This window comes from Watersipora subatra, chromosome 4 (genome assembly GCF_963576615.1).
Source record: "Watersipora subatra chromosome 4, tzWatSuba1.1, whole genome shotgun sequence".
NCBI lineage: Eukaryota > Metazoa > Bryozoa > Gymnolaemata > Cheilostomatida > Watersiporidae > Watersipora > Watersipora subatra.
The window spans coordinates 57,477,504-57,498,083 of record NC_088711.1 but is presented as its reverse complement, the minus strand read 5'-3'; the positions used below and the strand labels follow the sequence as shown (position 1 = coordinate 57,498,083).

The 20,580-nt window shown below is 34.1% G+C and overlaps 1 protein-coding gene across 2 annotated transcripts; it reads right to left on the bottom strand.

Moving 5' to 3' along the window:
* Positions 1-128: 128 nt before the first annotated feature.
* LOC137392842 (m7GpppN-mRNA hydrolase-like) lies at positions 129-11,298 on the bottom strand. 2 transcript variants are annotated; one of them, XM_068079178.1, is made up of 9 exons: positions 11,166-11,298; positions 9,951-10,102; positions 9,176-9,396; positions 4,429-4,531; positions 4,075-4,237; positions 2,716-2,816; positions 1,600-1,718; positions 1,000-1,090; positions 129-269 (listed from the first exon to the last, which is right to left on the bottom strand). In XM_068079178.1, exons 1-9 carry the CDS (start codon positions 11,216-11,218, stop codon positions 154-156), a joined length of 1,119 nt encoding a protein of 372 aa, XP_067935279.1. In that variant the 5' UTR covers positions 11,219-11,298; the 3' UTR covers positions 129-153. The 2 variants fall into 2 exon arrangements, with proteins under 2 accessions (XP_067935279.1, XP_067935280.1); XM_068079179.1 differs by having other exon boundaries at positions 1,000-1,078.
* Positions 11,299-20,580: the final 9,282 nt, after the last annotated feature.

Below are 20,580 nucleotides of genomic sequence, written 5' to 3'. Positions count from 1 at the left end.
TTGCAATAGTAATACTCTTGGAGTAAGAATGCTGATAATTTTAAAAAGTGCCGACCACACAAAACCACCAAAAGTTCAATATGGTCATGTGACTGAGGAATGTCAACCATGAGTCAACTGAAAAGCATGTAATGTGAGTGTCAAATGTGTATGTCACCTACGCTGGGTGGCTGATTGCACGATAGACTTGATGTCCAATTTAAAATTCTTCCATTCCTTGCAAGGTTTGATTACCAACTGCTCAGGACCTCGTAAGACTGGTCTCATATCTGCAGAGGAGAGAGAAAGTACAGGCAAGAAGAGTTTTCAAGCAGGTTGCCTGTGTGTGAAATTAGAAAGTCGAATTTGTTTAGCTACTACACAATCTGTCTACTGAACCAGCTGTATTCAGTCTAAATGAGACAGTGATGCCTAGCGCCTTTAGCTATGCCTCGAGCTTTCAAATACATTGTATTTTAATTATGCATTGGCCGGACACACACAGAAATAAACAAACAGCTTCATTTAAAAGCTAGAACGGTAAATGTATATATTAACTAAAAATAAATTTTCTGTGCAAAAAGATTCATCAAGTAAGGCTATAAAAGGCTATCTTACAATCCTAATATATATGTACATGTTGATAGGAAGGGAGTTACACCACCTCTCACTGAAACATGTGCTTTAAATACGGCTACAAATATAAGTTAATGTGTTGCTAACAACAACTCCTCATATGACCATGATTGTTGCGTATATTAGCTCAGCAATAATTAATATTAAAAAAAGAGTACTTATCAAGCACTACTTCTCTATAAAGATTGGCTGTTCCAGAATGAAATCTATTAGTCATGACCAAAAGTTTAAAAAAATACCATAAGCCGCTACTGTAAATAGATGAATCACAGACCAACCAGCATTGTGAATTTCTCAAGTCACGTCTGCAAATCGTCTAGCCTAAATATGGCTTTGGAACACTAACTAAAAAATTAATGACATTGAAGGATACACTGCACATACCTCTAGGATCAGTTTCCAGATCGAGACTTCTTTTAATGTTCTGTACCTTCTTGATACTTTCTTCTTTTGTAACCTTTTGCTGGACATCGATCAGAAATAACAATACATGATACTGTAGAGACATAGATCAGAAATAACAATACATAATACTGCATAGACATAGATCAGAGATAACAATACATATTACTGTATAAACATAGATCAGAGATAACAATACATATTACTGTATAGACATAGATTAGAGATAACAATACATATCACTATAGACATAGATCAGAGATAACAATACATATTACTGTATAGCCATATATCAGAAATAATAATAATACTGTATAGACAAGGATCATGAATAACAAGGCATAATACTGTGTTATGGGCTGTGACGATGTGTAGTCAGCAGAGCTTGAATGTACTATACTGAAATAGGAGGCCAAGGGAGGTGAATCCAAAGTTGGTTTGCCTCAAATGAAAAAGAGTCTACATGAAAATGTAAAATTAAACCTGTTTGAAGTTACATAATAGATAGATGTATGAAAAGAAAGGATCACTCAGCAGTATAATATAATGAGAAGAGGTTCATGAAAGTACAAGGGTACTCACTAGTATAGTGTACTGTGGAGACTTGGTACCGTGCCTACCCTGTTGGCTCTTCTTACCACCTCTTGGGGGACGCCGGTCAGGAGACCTCGGAGAGCCTCCAGTCGACATTCCTAGCAGTTCTACAAGAATATAGAAATGCATCAGTGATAAGCACCTACCAGTGTGTCTGGTGAACTTGATAGCCATGACTTTGGTTTTGTTAAATGTTGGACTGAATCAAAAGCTAGTTTCATATTTGTCCACAGAGAGACATTTAGAGACATAATTGAACTCGTTTTGATGTTTCTGTTACCATGCATATGCCTTATCATTCTTTTCCTTGTCTTTAAATCTCAGAGTTCATCATTCGGTCTGTTTAGTATAGCTTTTAAAATCTGGAAATAGAAGATCCGCTTCGTGCTAGATTTGATCTCGGAACCTCCCATTCACCAGGCGATAACTTAACCAATTGAGCTACACGAGATGCAATGAATTCATTAGGCCATATGTGTCGTTATGTCGATTAAAATACGCATAGCACTCTGCGTTACGCAACATCGCTAAAGCTCGCTCACACGGCTTTATTAGTACGCTTACTCAAATTAATCATCAGCAATGTGCCAGGCTAATGGCAAGTGGAAGGCAATTTCATTATCCGCCGCTTTTTATAAGCAGTTTTTTAATACTAGGACATGCCGGGCTTTTAGCTAGTATATGTATAAATATGTCTTACTGTTCCTGCAGTGTATGTACATGTAAACGTTCCATCATCATTCCTGTTACTGTTTTTATCACAGCGTGTAGATATTGTCATTCCTTTCAATGTATGCCTCACCATTCCTGTCACTGTACATACCCATGTCTTATCCTTACGGTCACTGTACATACCCATGTCTTATCCTTACGGTCACTGTACATACCCATGTCTTATCATTCCAGTCACTATTTGGATGTTTTACCATTTCTGATTTTGTACTTTGTCTAACTGTTCCCTCACTGTATGATGGGAACGGTGAGGCTTACCATTTGACTGTCACTATATGCATGACATCCTGTCCCAGTTACTATATGCGCAACGCATGAGCCAATAAGCGATAAACCACTGAGCCCTGTGAAATTAAGCATCATTCAACAAACCTTCAAATTGACAAACATTCCTTCTGGCAAAAGTCCTCTGTGCCTCTAGTTTCTGAGGAGAGGAGTATGGTTGGTGCTGCGCTATCCAGCGTTTCAGCGGCCTTAAAGAAAGAAGTGAGACATTTGATAAAGCACTGCCAGGAAGATAAGTAAAATCTACACATGCAAGTGGAAGAAAGATTCTACCACTGTCAGACATTCTAAATTCTTTCACAGAATATTGAATGCAAATAACAGATTCGCTGTACAAATAAGTGTCAGATATTAAGAACATTTGCCTGCCATCTAGCAACATCTATGGATATAGTAAGTTGTGTCCTATAAACTGGTACAATCAAACCTAGATTGTGGCCGTCGTCTGTTGCACAGAGCTGTTAGAAAAGCAATTGGTTCGAAATCCAAAGCTATTTTCCAACATAATGAATATAAATAGTCTTAATCAGTGAACACATCTTTTTACTACTTTACACCATAAACAGTATACACTTAGAATAAGACATCAAATAATATATAAAATACAACAATTGTCTCAAAAGAAAGTTTATTAATAGACAAGGGTAGGTTGGGGAATGTACTGTACTGCTGTGTATGTAGCAACTCGTACACCAGCCTCGTTTACTTGCGTACTTGTCTGTGTATACTGTAATATACTCACTACATACACATTATATACAGTGCTGTAGTATACTGTGTATACTTGACTGTGTATACGTCTCTGGATACATATGTATATAGTATTGTGTACTGTATACGATATAAAGTCTTGTGTACTGTAACGATGACAGGAGGGTTTAAATAGACCATGTACTTGATTTTAATAAAATATATCCTATCAAAGATCATAAAAAACAAGTATTTTTTGTGTTTTATTTTTACCAATTTTAATCACATAAACATTAAAATAGCAACGGGTAGTTTATGCTAAGCTTACGATCGAAATATTCCTAGCAAAAGTGTACAGTACTGTATTCTGAAAAAGCAGATGTGTGACTTAAACTGACTCAAGGAGTGAAAGTGTGACTTAAACAGACTCAAGAGTGAAAGTGTGACTTAAACAGACTCAAGAGTGAATGTGTGACTTAAACAGACTCAAGAGTGAATGTGTGACTTAAACAGACTCAAGGAGTGAAAGTGTGACTTAAACTGACTCAAGGATTGAATGTGCGACTTAAACAGACTAAAGGAGTGAATGTGTGACTTAAACAGACTCAAGAGTGAATGTGTGACTTAAACAGACTCAAGAGTGAATGTGTAACTTAAACAGACTCAAGGAGTGAATGTGTGACTTAAACAGACTCAAGGAGTAAATTTAATGGCTCTTTAGTTATAAATGCAGAAAAACAAGAGCTGAAAACCTACTTGAGGAAGGGTATAACCATAAAGAAAGCATTCGGCCCATATTCCAAAAGTTCTGCACTTTTAACATCTTTTTTATGGCTTGGCAGTGAATCGATAGCGAACCACTGAAGTTTCTTAATCTCGTTCCTGGTCTCCGGCAAAAAGGGTGTGTCTGTAGATACCCCTGAATATACATGACAACAGAGTAACTATAACAGTATCAGTAAGCAATTTAGTTATATAACTGCAGAACAAATAATCATAGTATCTTTTACACTACTGTACATCCTACCATAAATGGTTTTTATGCCAAACAGCTTACAAAATAAGAGTTAACTGTTTGAGTCAGATGAGAGAAGATAAATCTTAAGTTACCTGGAACAATGAAGAGTGTGCACTTTTGATCGCCTATAGTGTGCTCCACGTAGTCATCTTCCCTTATTACATCAGACACATCGTGTCCAGTTTCTTCTCGCAGCTACACAATATCAACATATATAGTTTACAAGACAAAAATTACATAATTATTGTCACCGGACGCTATTACAATGCTAATAAACCTAGCACCATAGTACCCTCCAATCTATGTGGTGAAATGCTATTTTTATAGACAATTGTTTTTTGGATTATGTTACATTAGTTAAATCATCTTCTCAGCCTGACTTGCATTTTAATATAATCTCCATCAACTGACACTGCTATAAGAATAAAAAATCAAATAACATAATATTCCGAAAATAACAAAATATATTAGTTTTGGCGAGGTTACTAGGAGTCAGCTGATAATCCGGTCGCAGCATCTTTATATACCTTTGATAAAGCATATGAGAATCAGTTATAACTAAACTCTGATACTACACGTGAATTTAATTCTACAAACGCGAATAAATGCATCGATAGGAAACTCTAAAAACAAGAATATGACAAAAACTGAATGAGTCATCATAATTCATGTAGTAAAGTGATAATTTATTATATTAGAATGGTTCTTTTCATATTTACTACTTATTCCCAAAGTATGATTGAGTTATCTCCGCTAGCAGGTGAACATAAATTGTGATGATACGGAGTAAAACAAATTAGGGATTGTCTATGTATTCATGTACTTGTGAACAACAATATCTTAATGCTTTGGTGCGAAACCTTTTGCGTGATCGCATTACAAACAACACACAACAAGGAATCACAAAGGTAAACCGGAAGTCAAACTCACAGCATCAGCCAAATTTACCAAAAATCCACGTTCACTGGTTAAAAAAATCGCTGCGATTATATAATTATTAACTGGTCAGGCATGTCTTTGAGTAAGAACTACAAAAAAATTCTCCATTTTATTCGCGTGTATTCAGGCTCACTAAATAGATAAGAAAATAGATGCGGTGAGCATTAGTTCAGCAATATAATTGACTGTTCAACACTGTATCAGCAATATTATTGACTGTTCAACACTGTATCAGCAATAATATTGACTGTTCAACACTGTATCAGCAATATTATTGACTGTTCAACACTGTATCAGCAATATTATTGACTGTTTAGCACTGTATCAACAATATTATTGACTGTTTAACACTGTATCAGCAATATAATTGACTGTTCAACACTGTATCAGCCATATTATTGACTGTTCAACCCTGTATCAGCCATATTATTGACTGTTTAACACTGTATCAGCAATGTCATTGACTGTTCAACACAGTATCAGCAATATTATTGACTGTTCAACCCTGTATCAACAATATTATTGACTGTTTAGCACTGTATCAACAATATAATTGACTGTTCAACACTGTATCAGCAATATAATTGACTGTTCAACACTGTATCAACAATATTATTGACTGTTCAACACTGTATCAACAATATTATTGACTGTTCAACACTGTATCAGCAATATTATTGACTGTTCGACATTGTATCAGCAATATAATTGACTGTTCAACACTGTATCAACAATATTATTGACTGTTCAACACTGTATCAACAATATTATTGACTGTTCAACCCTGTATCAACAATATTATTGACTGTTCAACCCTGTATCAACAATATTATTGACGGTTCAACACTGTACCAGCAATGTTATTGACCGTTCAGCAATGTATCAGCAATATTATTGACTGTTCAACCCTGTGTCAACAATATTATTGACTGTTCAACCCTGTATCAACAATATTATTGACTGTTCAACCCTGTATCAACAATATTATTGACTGTTCAACACTCTATCAACAATATTATTGACTGTTCAACACTGTATCAACAATATTATTGACTGTTCAACACTGTATCAACAATATTATTGACTGTTCAACACTGTATCAACGATATTATTGACTGTTCAACACTGTATCAACAATATTATTGACTGTTCAACCCTGTATCAACAATATTATTGACTGTTCAACCCTGTATCAACAATATTATTGCCTATTCAACCCTGTATCAACAATATTATTGACTGTTCAACCCTGTATCAACAATATTATTGACTGTTCAACACTGTATCAACAATATTATTGACTGTTCAACACTCTATCAACAATATTATTGACTGTTCAACACTGTATCAACAATATTATTGACTGTTCAACACTGTATCAACAATATTATTGACTGTTCAACACTGTATCAACGATATTATTGACTGTTCAACACTGTATCAACAATATTATTGACTGTTCAACCCTGTATCAACAATATTATTGACTGTTCAACCCTGTATCAACAATATTATTGACTATTCAACCCTGTATCAACAATATTATTGACTGTTCAACCCTGTATCAACAATATTATTGACGGTTCAACACTGTATCAGCAATGTTATTGACCGTTCAGCAATGTATCAGCAATATTATTGATTGTTCAACACTCTATCAGCATTGTTATTGACTGTTCAACCCTGTATCAGCAATATTATTGACTGTTCAACATTGTATCAGCAAAATTACTGACTGTTTAACACTGTATCAGCAATATTATTGACTGTTCAACACTGTATCAACAATATTTTTGACTGTTCAACACTGTATCCTACTAGTTAAAAAATTAAAACTTGGGCCTGAGATGATTCGAAGAGTTGTTTTCTCACCTGATCCTACACCCGAGTAAACTCGACTACATAGTTTCGCTTTGTTTTTTCGTAGTTTTGGTTTATGTAGGATTACAAAACTTTGATCACTTTGCACATACATGTAATAGATTTTCATTATAATTCCAGAGTTTCAAGTTGATTGGATCATCAAGTACTGAAATACAGTGGAAATCGGTTCTCGAATGCTTCCCTTCTTGACCAATTCGGATTTCGACCAAAACAATTGCGATTTGTTTATCTCGGATTTCGAACGTAAATTCGGTTCTCGACCAAACCAGAGCATGCGCATTGGAATTAAACTTTCGGAACAGCTTCGGAAACAGCATTGAAACATTCGTTAACAAAGGGAGAAGTAAGTTACAGTTCATAAATTCTTTACAAAAAGAAAGGAACCAACTGGGACGATGTCCCTCTACCGAAGAGATTTGTCAGATAGACAACTCCTCCAGTCAAGTTACCCTAAATTGTTTTGGAGGAGGATTCTTTTTCAAAAACGTCCGGTAAACGTGCCATTGCTGTTTATATTTTCTTTTTCACACGATTTTTTATGTAACTGATCTGTTGTATTTTTCGCTGTTTCATTATCAATTTCTGCAATTTGTTGTATTGTATCTTAACGTATCATGTTTTCGATGTTCCAAGAGCAAAACATATGAAATGCTTACTTTTTGTTAAAATCTTTTATTAAAAATAAACCCAATCTATATCTACCCATTTTTATATATAGTATATAATATACAGTACAGTTTATGATGTAAAATGTTAAAAAAATACTTTATGGAAATTGATATCTCGGCTTGGAACGGATTAAAATTTACATACATTAATTCTAATGGGAATAATTGTTTCAGATCTCGAACAACTCGGTTTTCGAACAACCTTCTGGAACGGATTATGTTCGAGAACTGAGGTTCTACTGTATAGGCGAAATGCCGATGGCACCTCGAACCAACCGAGAGATGAAAGATGGTTGCTGACAGAATACTAGTTTTTAATGACATGCGCGTTAAAGTTGCTGGTAATGAAAGCTCAAAAATTTAAACAGACACATATAGCAATAAGTGGAGCTGGAACAAGATTGAACCAAAAATGGCAAACTCTTTTATAAGTCTATGGACTCATTGAAAGAGAACTACATACCCACAATGAAAAGATCTAATTCTCTGATATCTTTTACTTACGGTAGAATTGAAATGACTCGGCATATTACCAGTAAAAATTGAAATCACATTGATTCTTTACTGTCATCTAATAATTATGTATTATTAGAACTGATCAAGGAAATGCAGGTGAAGGTCTTCCTTTGTCAGCAGTGACAATGGTTTATTAGAACTTATAAGGATGACGGAGACATTCAAATCTTTGTTTTATGTTGATTGAACTATTAATTCTAGAGATATCACCAAACTACTGTAGGTATTTCTATCTCACTGAGAAATAAAGAATGGCTGCTGATAGAACATTAGATTCTAATGGCATGTAAGTTAAAGTCCTTGATAATGAATGATCAGAAATAGACAGAGCTAGAGAGCCTCTTTTCCACAGCAACAAGAGCTTTACACTAAAACTAGTTGCTTTTCTACTCATAACAAATATACACTCTATCAGACTCAGTGTACATAACAAATATACACTCTATCAGATTCTGTGTACTGCAATTGGTATGTTTCTTCGGTAACCACTAAAATATCACTTTTTTGAGAGAGTGAAACACGTGCTAATTACTCTTTTTGATTTCTGTTTTTTCATTGAGTTCTACAAGCTTGGAGCTTCAAAATGATATTCAGTTTAAAAGGAATTATGCTATTCAAAGTACTTTTACAGTCAAAGGAATGTTGTTAATACGATCAGGATCAGGTAACCTGCTTGTATATACAAGGTTAAGCTTCAAAGTATTAACACTAAAGATAAACAAATGCCCTTTCTAATATCTATGATGCTCAAGGTTTTAAATTTGGATCAGTACTACAAATCTTCATTTCCGAGAAAGCTCTTTAAAAAAGTTTGGAATGCATTAGGACCAACCTCCCGAATAGCTGCCTTGACATTCGTCTCATCTTCATTAACCTTCCCCTTGGGAAACCCCCAATTCTTAGAAAAACCCTGGACTAGAAGTACCAGTTCTCTAGAACAGTCTAGAAGGATGACACCACAAGTAGGAACAGCCAGTTTGTACTTTTTCCAGTCTCTGTGCATCGCTTCCACATCATGTGTAGCCGCGAGGAGAAATGGACAATGGTCAAACAGTACATTTGACCGGTTAAGGAAAGCAGAGGCATCCTCTGAATATTTATGCATCTTGGATGCAATTGCAAAGTAGAGTGGAGACGTCAAAGGTTTGCAACTCATTAATTTTTACTAACCTGTCCATATGTTTAGGCTGAAGGAATTGACAGCTAATTTTATACATTTTTTAATTATTTAATTATACATACTTCTAATTTTACTTTTTCTCACTCTCTTCTATGGTAACCAGTGATAAGAAAAGTAGTTCAATGCTATATACACATAAGACATAGAGATTATGCTGCTATATAAATAACGATCCCTCTGACTGAATGATGTTTTCATTTGTGAAAATAAATTTTGAATGTTTTCACTACATTTTCACAAGTCTTCTGCAAACATTAGCGAATCATGAGGAATTTCTTTTTGTGATCTTTAGACCTTGGGATGCAGCAGATACAGAGATCAACAAAAATGGGCTAGTAAGAAAGAAAACTTGACAGAAATTCCCTATAAAATTGATATTAACATCTTTTGATAAAGAAGGGTGTCAACAGGAGACGGTAAAGGATATCTTGATTGGCGAACTCTTTGATACCAACAGTCTTGAGACTCGAATCTTCCGGCACAAAGAAATCTATGTAGAACCAATGAGCTTGCTCGATTTGAAAGAAGAGACGAATAGTGTCTGTTCGGATGGAGTCTGGCACATTTAATATGAACCGGCTACAAAATCATACATAGTAGAAGTTATAGAACCTCTCAGGCTCAAGATTAAGTTTATGTGAAAACAAGTTTGTCACAACTTTCGAATTGTTTACTCTAGAGTTTAAGATAGTGAATATACATGTTTGTAGTTAATAAGCCTGCACATACCTATTTGTACAAAACCCAAAATTCTCATATACAACATTGCCATCATTGTCAATAGCCATAGATTGTATGTTAAATTAATCCCATTTTGGCTTGATTTTTTCATTTTTAATCTGTAAAATTATGTTTTTGAATGACTATATACGTAAAGTTCTGAACATTCCACTTTAAATTATTGAAGATAACAATTGGTGCAGATATGATAAAGTTAATAAAATAATTCTGAAGGATGTGAAAGATTTAAGAAGAATGAGCAATTTCAAGATAGCTGACAACATTTTTAAATCTCGGAGTCGACTACTTTCAAGAATAGTCTTTCAGAATGTTATGAATAGAAAAGAAACCTGACACTATCATTTTCTGAAGATTAGACTAATGCATAACTATTCAACATAACACAAAGTGTTAACATAACATAACATAAGTGATAACACAAAGCGTTCAGTTGTTACAAAGGATCACTGTTCATAATATATTTTAAGGATTCATGACTTAGCATATAGGAGGTACGTTGTAGGTTGTTGTGGTTTTTGTGTATGCATATGTAATCAAGATCATATATAATAATGTATACAGAGAATACATGTGTGATAATACAATATATTATTATAATATACAAAATAGTATAATGATATATAGCAATGTAAGAGCAATATATCATGATGTATTGTAGAATATATATACATGCACTATATACATGTATATACTATATAAATAATATATATATTGTACAAGCTTATTAAATAACAAATGCTATATGTAGCATTTTTTGAAGCAGTTATGATTGTCTGTTATATACCGGAATGAATTAGACAAAATTCAATTAATCTTTATATATATATATGCTTCAACATACAAAACTGATGGCGAAATGGTTCAGCTTTGGTTAAGGTTTGACTATATATTTGAAACTAACCTGCAAAGATCATCAAGGAGATGGGAAGGCACTCTATATACTCTCTCAGACATCTTATAATGGGGTTAATCTTCTAGCAGTTGCTAACTTTGTCAGCGTCGCATGTCTATAGAGAATCCTAGTGTCACAACTTGCTGCTAAAACACTACCAGCAATAAGTGTTTATTATTATTATTATAATCAAACCGGTGCTTACACATTATGTTAAAAACCTTAAAGATTTACTTGAAACAAAATTCACATTACAGTTATTTTGTATCAAAAGATTCACCATGGCTTACTCTGCTGTGTTGTAGATGCAACATATGTCAAAATGTGATTACAACCTCTTAAAAGCTCAAAAACGAACAGCTAATTGCAGCTATCACGAAAACGCCGTAGATTGGAATCCCTTTCCAAAACGACTCGGATGGGACGTATTTGAACAAAGCCATTCAAATACGTATTGGAACGTATTTGAATGGCTTTGTATGTTGTATTTGAACATGATGGCTTCTGTTTACACTTTCAAGCAACCTCATTCATCGAAATATTTTCACAAATATACTTCACTCATTCAATAAAACCATGTCTATTGTCCTTACATGTCGATTTCATTATTATATTAATGCTGTCACTTTGAGCACTGATATTTCAAAACCTACCATGAAAATTTGTTTAATTTTTCAACCTTAGCTCGAAGGAGTACACATCATCCTCTGATAAACATGACGAGCCTATTAGTCACCTGTGATAGTCAAAAAATGCTGCAGAAATTGTTCGTGCTATTTGGCAGGAAGTATGGGTCACATGATCAGATAACGATTAGATGATTAGACCAGGCTTAAATGAAACTGTAAAGTAGTGAGCATCTATATTTGATAAGGGCTTTCTGGTGGAACCCGAAGTGTTTGTCATAAACTAGCGCTACGAGACATTTTATATTGGGCCTTTTATTAGCCTTTAATTCCACGTGATAACATTACGTGTCAAAACAATAACCACAATGTTTGAGAACGTCATCGAAATAAAGAGATTCATAACTACTTCCAAAAACTTCGTTTTTGAGCTTTTATGAGCTTGTAATCTCATTTCCACATATTTTGTACCTACAACACAGCAGAGGGAGACATGGTGAACCTCTTGATACCAAATAACTGTAATGTGAATTTTGTTGCAAGTAAACATTCAAATCTACAAAAATGTAATAAAATTAATTAAAACACTTCATAATACATGTACTTGACTAACACCTTTCGGATCGGTGAACATCATTCACACTATGAGCAATGCATTAGTCCACCTACAGAGAAACGTTTTGGGCGTGACATTTCGATTGATCCAAGGTGCTTTTATTTAATGAGAAATCTCTCTTCAACGCATCTTAAATGGATTGCTGTCTAAAAACAGGAAATCAGCCAGCAGTGCAGTTTGCTTTACTGATCACAAATGCATCGAGCAGTTTTAATGAGAAGAAACAACAGATATTTATGATGGTGACAATAATATAATTTGTGATCAGATTGATTGGCTGATTAGAGTTGCTCAGAGTAGCTATATCAAAGACTAATAGATGTCTATTATCCATTCTTGTTTTTAAATGAATTGGTCAGTAAAGAAGCTCTACGAGAAACTTAAAAACGAACAATCAAAATAGTTGGCTATGTGAGAAAACAGATTTACTTTGAATTCTGAAATTGGATTGTAGAGCATAAGCAAAAATTAAAATACAGTAAAGTAAAATATTACATTTTTTACGTAGTACAAAGCATAAACTTTTTCAAGCTATCCGGAATTAAAATTAGGAGGTAGGGGAGAAGTGGGTAATGTGGACAGTTTTTCTTTTTACTACAGTTACTACTATTCTATTCACTTTAGAATACTCTAAATTATATATTTAGCTTGCAGAGTTTGTTGGCTCTCTTTTCTTAATCGCATGTTTTGTAATACAAGCAATAGTTTTCCCAGAATGCACCATATCGTAAAGCACAAGATTTTCCATATTACCCACCGTCGGTGGGTAATGTGGACAAGTGCAGTGGGTAATGCGAACATGTCATTTTTGGTCAATAAAGTAAAAAATTCTCAGATTTTCAAATAACTACAAGTAATATATGCATGTGGTTCTATGTAATTTAATGTAAACTATACAGGAATAATTCAAATCTGACAATATAAGATAATAATGCTACTAAGTCAAGGTATTAACTCAGATTTTCTAAATTTGTCAGTAAATTTACTAGTAGGCCTACTAGTAGTAGTAGTAACAATTTAGACTAGCAAATTAGGCAGTTTATATCATATGCCTTGCAGCACAGGGTAATGTGGACATGGCATAAGGGTGATGTGGACATGTCCACTTTACCCCAAAGTGTCTTGACCACATTACCCCATCTTATATATTATTACAAATTTTGATAAATTTCAGTCATAGTCAGGAGTTGCCTTCTGACAATCAACAGAGATAAACAACACAATATGCTTTGTTTGTGTACAATTGCCCCAAAAGTTCCAACAACATTCACACTATGTAACCCAGGTAGTGAAATTCAATTAAAAATTACTATTTGTATGATAAATATTAAAATGCTTACAGATTGATGTATGATGGATAGACTTTCAAATCAGCATGTGGCTTTTTCTAACAGGAAAATGAAAGGTTTTGATAATATGAAACAAATGGAATTGGTTATAAATTTTAGCTAAAAATTTAACTGTTTACATTACCCAGCTGTCCACATTACCCACTTCTCCCCTATATGTTATAGGAGCGTCTACTGTACTATCTAATGGTCCAACTAAAGATGAATTCAGAACTCCAACTAAAGTCAAATCATGCTGGAATCAACAAGCTTTCTTCTGATGACAGCAGTGATTATGGCATTTCAAAGGTCTATGATATAGCGTATGACGTATATGCGATATGCGTATAACATTAAACGTATAGCGTATGACATTAAACTGAACAAAAACAAAAGTATGATTTCATTTGCTACTTCTTAAGTTCAAAATGGAACTTTTGGAAGCTTTTTTTTAGAATATTACGAGTCTGGTTCTCAAACTCTAACAAGCCTTTGCAAAATCAAGACCCTCTATCATTTTTAAGCATCAGGTTTAAACCGAGCACTGGTAATAAGTAACTTCTGGCTTCCGTTTTTATATATTTACACTTGAATTTTATTACATGCCTTGAAGTCAATGACAATGTCTAAGGCAAAGGAACCATATCTAGGTGGAATAATATAGGAAATTATTTAAAGTTTGTAAAAAAAACAATCAAAGATATGCAATTCGAGCTTTTTTCGAATAATGATTCACTAATGTGGTTTGTATTTAACATTATACTGTAACAAGAAATTATAAAGAGATAATTTTTTGTTTTATTTTATAAAATTAAAATTATAAAATAAAAATATAAAATTAAAGCTATAAAATGATATAGGGTAGCTTATGACAGCACTGGTGAGATATACTACTATTGTACAGCACTTCGATTTCACATAGAACTTATCAAAGTTTTAAAAATAACATTCATCATGACTGCAGTGCTACAATGCTCTCTACATTGCCTTAAAATGACAAATCTAGGCCAATGACATTCTCATCTAACCTTTTTCTATCCCACCTACGTTCTGCCACTCCTACTTTAGTAGCCCTGATACCCTATCACTAACTACAGTTGACTCATTTATTGACTAGATTTGACTAGTAGACTAGATTTATGTTAATGGTTGACTTGCAACAAAATTCACATTACAGTTATTTGGTATCAAAAGATTCAATATGTCTTACTCTGTTGTATTGTAGGTGCCAAATATATGGAAATGTGATTACAAGCTCTTAAAAGCTCAAAAACGAAAAGCCGCCGTAGATTGAAATCTCTTTATTTTGATGATGTAGCCACGAAATTTGGTTATTGTCTTGTCATGTATGTTCTCACGTGAATTGAAAGGCCAATAAAAAGCTCAATATAAAACTTATCGTAGCACTAGTTTATGACAAACACTTCGGGTTTTACCGAAGACCCCGTATCAAATATAGATGCTCGCTACTTTACAGTTTTGTTTCGGCATTATTCAATCGTCAAGTCGTAATCTGATCATGTGACCCAATACATCGCAAATAATTTTTGCAGCACTTTTCGATTATCACAAGTGACCAACATGCTCGTCATGATTATCATACAATGATATGTACTCCTTGGAGCTAAGGTTAAAAAGTTTAACGATTTTTTACGGTAAGTTATAAGATATCAGTGCTAAAAGTAACAGCATTACAATGAAGATAAAACAGACACGTAAGAACAATAGACATAGTTTTATTGAATGCGTGAAGTATATTTTTGAAAATATTTCGACGAATAAGGTTGCAAGAAAGTGTAAACAGAAACCATCTCTCACAACTCCATCACATTTGAGCCGTTTTGGAAAGGGAATCCAAACTACGGCGGTCTCGTGTGGCTGCGATTTTCTGTTCGTTTTTGAGCTTTTAAGAGCTTGTAATCACCTTTCCACATATTTTGCACCTACAACGCAACGGAGCAAGACATGGTGAATTTTTTCATATCAAATAACGGTAATGAGAATTTTGTTGCAAGTCAACCTTTAAAGGCTAGCACACAATATCGTAAAACCTCTAATACAACGCCACCTTTAATTGAACGCCACCTCTATTTGAACGCCACCTCCAATTGACCACCACTATCGAAGGGTTGAAAAATAGAGCGCCATAGCGTACAAATTTTTAGTACAATTAAAAAATTTTTAGAAATTGTATCAAATCCTAATAACACCTAGCCCAATATTAATATAGAAAATTATATAACTTCTGTCATTATAACATCCCAAAGCAACTAATAACATAATATAACAACTTGAAGGTTACAGTTGTTCTAGTGTGCAAGAAAAACATAAGGTGGTGTTTTAATCTTTTGCCACATAACTGGCATTCACTGCAGGGCTCAGCATATAAAAAGTACTATAAGACCAAAAAATATACATGCACTTCATGAAATCACTGATGTGCAAGCAATTGGATGAATATAGATATTGTTTCCAAAAACCTTCTTTGCATTTTGGTAAACTTTTGCTCTTAAAAACACCACTATGAATTTGACAGATTTTTAAATGCGTATTAGACTAACATAGTTTTTAATAATAATTTGATATAAACTTGTATGTGCGCACGAGCATTCCACTTCATCTTGCGTTGACAAAGCTGCAGAGTCTGCACCATCTTATTTAAATCCAAGAGAAATTATGAGATGTTGGTAAGGTAAACTTGTCAGCTTAACGGCTTTCCACAAGATCAGTAAAAATTTGCCTATAACTTGTCAACCTATCAATTTAACTGTAGCTTACTGAAAACATTAAACTTTGCCACAATGTTTTTAATAAAATTTTGAGTGGTGATACTGACATAGCTGTAGGAGTTGGGATTGAAGATACTAGTTTGCCATAGGAGGCTAAGCCTTCTGCTTTCTTCAGCCGTTTTGGCCACTACTACTTACATTTTATTAAAACTGACCAGCTTAAATGCTCTTTCTAGCCTCAATCTGAACGAAAATTGCATACCAAATTCCAGCACAGATATTTAGAATGAAATGAGCTACGCGGTAATTTTTACCTCTTTGGAGGGTCTTTTGCGAAACTGAACCGACCGATGCTACATAAAACCAGAGACAGGCACTCGAGTTAACATGCTTGCTCAAGCTTTTAGGCTCAATTTAAAAATGAATTGAAAAGATATAATTCTCTGATATCTTTTACTTACGGTAGAATTGAAATGACTCGGCATATTACCAGTAAAAATTGAAATCGCATTGATTCTTTACTGTCATCACAGACGAATTGACGCGCTTCTACATTTTCCAATAAGCAAAAATACTCGAGTCACTGCTTCTCTTTATTATTACTATATCAGTATCTCTATGATTACTAATTTATTACTGTGGTGATGGAAAAGCCATCATAAACAGGAATATCCTATTAAACCAATGAGTTAGTTGTAAGTGCAATCCAGCAATGCCAGTCATACACGTTTAACGTTTTAATAAACCTCGATAGCACCGCGCATGTTTTATTTGTCGATAATATGTAGTACTATTATTTATGTACATATGTACCCACACAACGATATAGTACGGTTTTATGGTTTGCCTGTGCACTGGCAACAGGTTTAGCTATGCCGTTTTGATCGTCATGCGAACGAATGTAACTACATCTCATTCAAGCATCAGGCCTCGTCCTGTGCAGTTGTCTAGAATTGTCACTCGGGACTCAGTGGTAAGTTGAACCTAGTTCACCGGTCTAGTTCTTCTCAGTTTTGTGGTTTGTTGGCAAGATTTTTCTCTCACTGCATAAGTAGTTTCACTAGTCTGGTGATTTCACTAATTTATTCAATATATATATTTTATCAACTTCCTAACAAGATACATTCATTTTTACAGTATTATTATAATCATATTATAAATGTGATAAACACTACTGATAAGAATAGCGCTAGCGATGATGCTACCTTTTCTTCAGACGTAGCAGTGCCTGCAGTGGTAAGTAGTTTATTATTTATTTAGTTAATTATTGTGCTATATTAAATACGCAATGAATGAAGGAGTCTAAATGTAATAAATGAATGAGAGAAAACACTATCTTAAATTATTATTGCTCTATCTTGAGCTTTTCATTTTTTGGTGTATCTCAAACTATCTATTATCTAAACAATTGATTGTTGTAATTATTATCTACTTCAGGGTTCAGCAACCAGTGACTCCGGAGCTGCATGCAGCTCTTTCATCCCCTCACTGCGGTCCCTCCAAATTTGGATTTTTTTCCTTTTTCACCATATGCCAAGTAATTCATAAAAGATAAAAGTTCTATCATTAGATTTTGTAATATAACTTGAAAAATTGTAATTGTGATAAATCGAACACTACCGGTTGTTATGGGTCATTACCTAAAATAAAACCACCAAAATTGCACTAGCCGGCATGACACTTCTTGATTTTTTACCCCATGTAGGCAAACTATGGCGGATACTAAAAAAAGTGACAGAGGAAAATAGAACATTTAATCTTACGTGGGTTGATTCGTTTGCTTTCACTGCTGATGAGACTGGTTCACCAGTTTGCTTAATATGTAATGAGAAATTTGCAAACAAAAAATCAAATGTCACAAGACACTTTTGGAATAAACACGCAGCCTTTGCTAAAAAATATCCAGAGGGAGATGAGAGAAAAAAGGCCGTGGGTGAAGTGGGTGAAGTCCGCAAATTCAACTACATATACTAGTTTTGTGGCCGCTCAAGAAATAGTCAGGCACGGAAAGCCGTTCACCGACAGAGAATATTTAAAATAACCATTTGTTAAGATTTCTGAGCATCTGTTCACGGACTTTAAAAATAAGACTGAAATTGTGGTCCAGGAGCAGAAATCACATCAACCAAGTATAATAGCTTAATATTTTAATTATCTATTTTGCATATATTCATATTTGCCATTGTATGAATAAATTGTCTTTTATTATTCAGGTTGACAGCTTACTCACCGTATGCGCTAAATGGCAGCACACAGAAGAAACGTAGCGCATTTTTAGTGCAGTTAGTGCAGTTAAAATTTACTTTCGGCGTTTTGTTGAAAGAAGGACTGAATTAAACAAGAAGTTGCAATTTTTCTTGAAAGTAACCTTAAAAACAACTTAATATTTTCACATTAAGTTCAAGTTATTTTTTTGTTCTTTGCAAAAGTGTAATTTTGTTTTCTCAGCAGTTAAAACATTATATATGCCACCCCTTTTCGTTTTGTGGTGTAAACATGGTATAAAAGCATTAAATGCTAAGCAAAAACGTTACATGTACTATTTATTTTCTTTTTAATTAAAATATCAAAGAGGGCTTGTGGCTCCCTCTGCGTTCTTTCCTGTGGAAAACGGGCCCAAATGGCTCTTTGAGTGAAAAAGGTTGCAGACCCCTGATCTAGTTAATTGTTATTCCCAACACTCATTTTTCATTTGCTAATAGAGGTGATTAATAAATAAACAATAATCATTATAATATAATTAATGCTAAAAAATTTGGTTATGAATGTATAATTGAATTGATTAATAAATAATTTTTTTATAAACAACAGCACAAGTTAAAAAGATTAATGACGTGATTGTATATATACATGTATATGTAAAGACACAATCAACTTGGTTCATATTGGCAATCCTTTAACAGTGTGTAAATCAGATGGTGGACGTGGTGGTCTGTAGTAATAATTGCAGTCCTAATGTGGCAATTTATCCATTGGCAATAATTCGAAACACTATTTTCTTTCCCCGCTTAGAGCTTTCACTAAATTGTATTTGCTTTTAAAACTCAAAAAATGGGTGCCACATTCTATTCAGCCGGTGGCACCTGTTGTCGTCAAGGAGCTAGAGGAGCACAGAGTAAGCCTCTACAACAAACTGAAGAACAACACTATTGCTTCTTCAGTATTTAATATTGGCTTAGAGAGTCAACAGTTTAAATATCACAAGCTGGCGGTTACACATAAAGGTAATTTCACCTGTATTATTCTATTTTGGTTGTTTGTATATGTCAGCTGACAGAAATTATTGTTTCAGTGGTCGTTTATTTTGCTGCCATAATTGTAAGCTATGTGTAGTGATGTGCTGACCAATTCGTAATGACATCACTCTAGTGTTGGTGATGATGCAGATCTGGTAGCTAGTTTCGATAAATGAGAAACAGCATGCTCTGGTGCTGTTCAATACGCATTCCGGATAAACTGTAGAAGAATATTTGATTGTCATCACTGAAAACTTTTACACAGGTCGTTGTATAGAGTGTTGGAGTGAATACAATTAAGGCAGATGTTTAGGTTGGCTGAAATTAAGGAGATTCTATGCACTCCAACTGCAACCAGTGCACGGGTGGAGGGCGTATTTAGTCATGGGGGCATCATCATGCACCCCCACAGATTGAGAATAGCCCCAGCAACTTTTAAAAAGGTTATATTTTGTAAATCTAATCACCAAGCGCATTGACAAACTGTCCTATGATATGTAATAAAATGAAACTGCGACAATTAATGTTATTTTATTTCTAAGCTTGTTATCTAAGCAAATTTCTCTAAGCTTTATTACCCTACAACATTTGTTTGTGAACAACTTTTATTTAGAGCAAAGGCTGAACAAGCTAGCAAGTGGATAGACGGCGAATTGACAGAGATTCGATTTTGGCTAAAAAACCTGAATTGGATCGATTCATTGAAAGTTAGGATAGCTTAAGCATTGAAAGTTGAATTGTAGTTGTTTGCTATTCAAATAAAATAAATCAATTATTACTTGATCTATGATGCAAAAGAATTGGGAATTGAATTGCTAATTATTTACAATGGATTGAATCGAGTCATTTTCAAAGCCTTAAAAACATCTCTGCATAAAACCTTATGCAA

Bases quoted from the DNA above. Each gene is read 5' to 3' on its own strand.
- LOC137392842 (XM_068079178.1), bottom strand. From the start codon at position 11,218: ATGTCTGAGAGAGTATATAGAGTGCCTTCCCATCTCCTTGATGATCTT. The intron at 10,103-11,165 runs GTTAGTTTCAAA...ATGATTTTGTAG, and splicing joins CTCCTTGATGATCTTTGCAG to CCGGTTCATATTAAATGTGC. The intron at 270-999 runs GTATGTGCAGTG...TCTCCTCTGCAG, and splicing joins TCTGGAAACTGATCCTAGAG to ATATGAGACCAGTCTTACGA.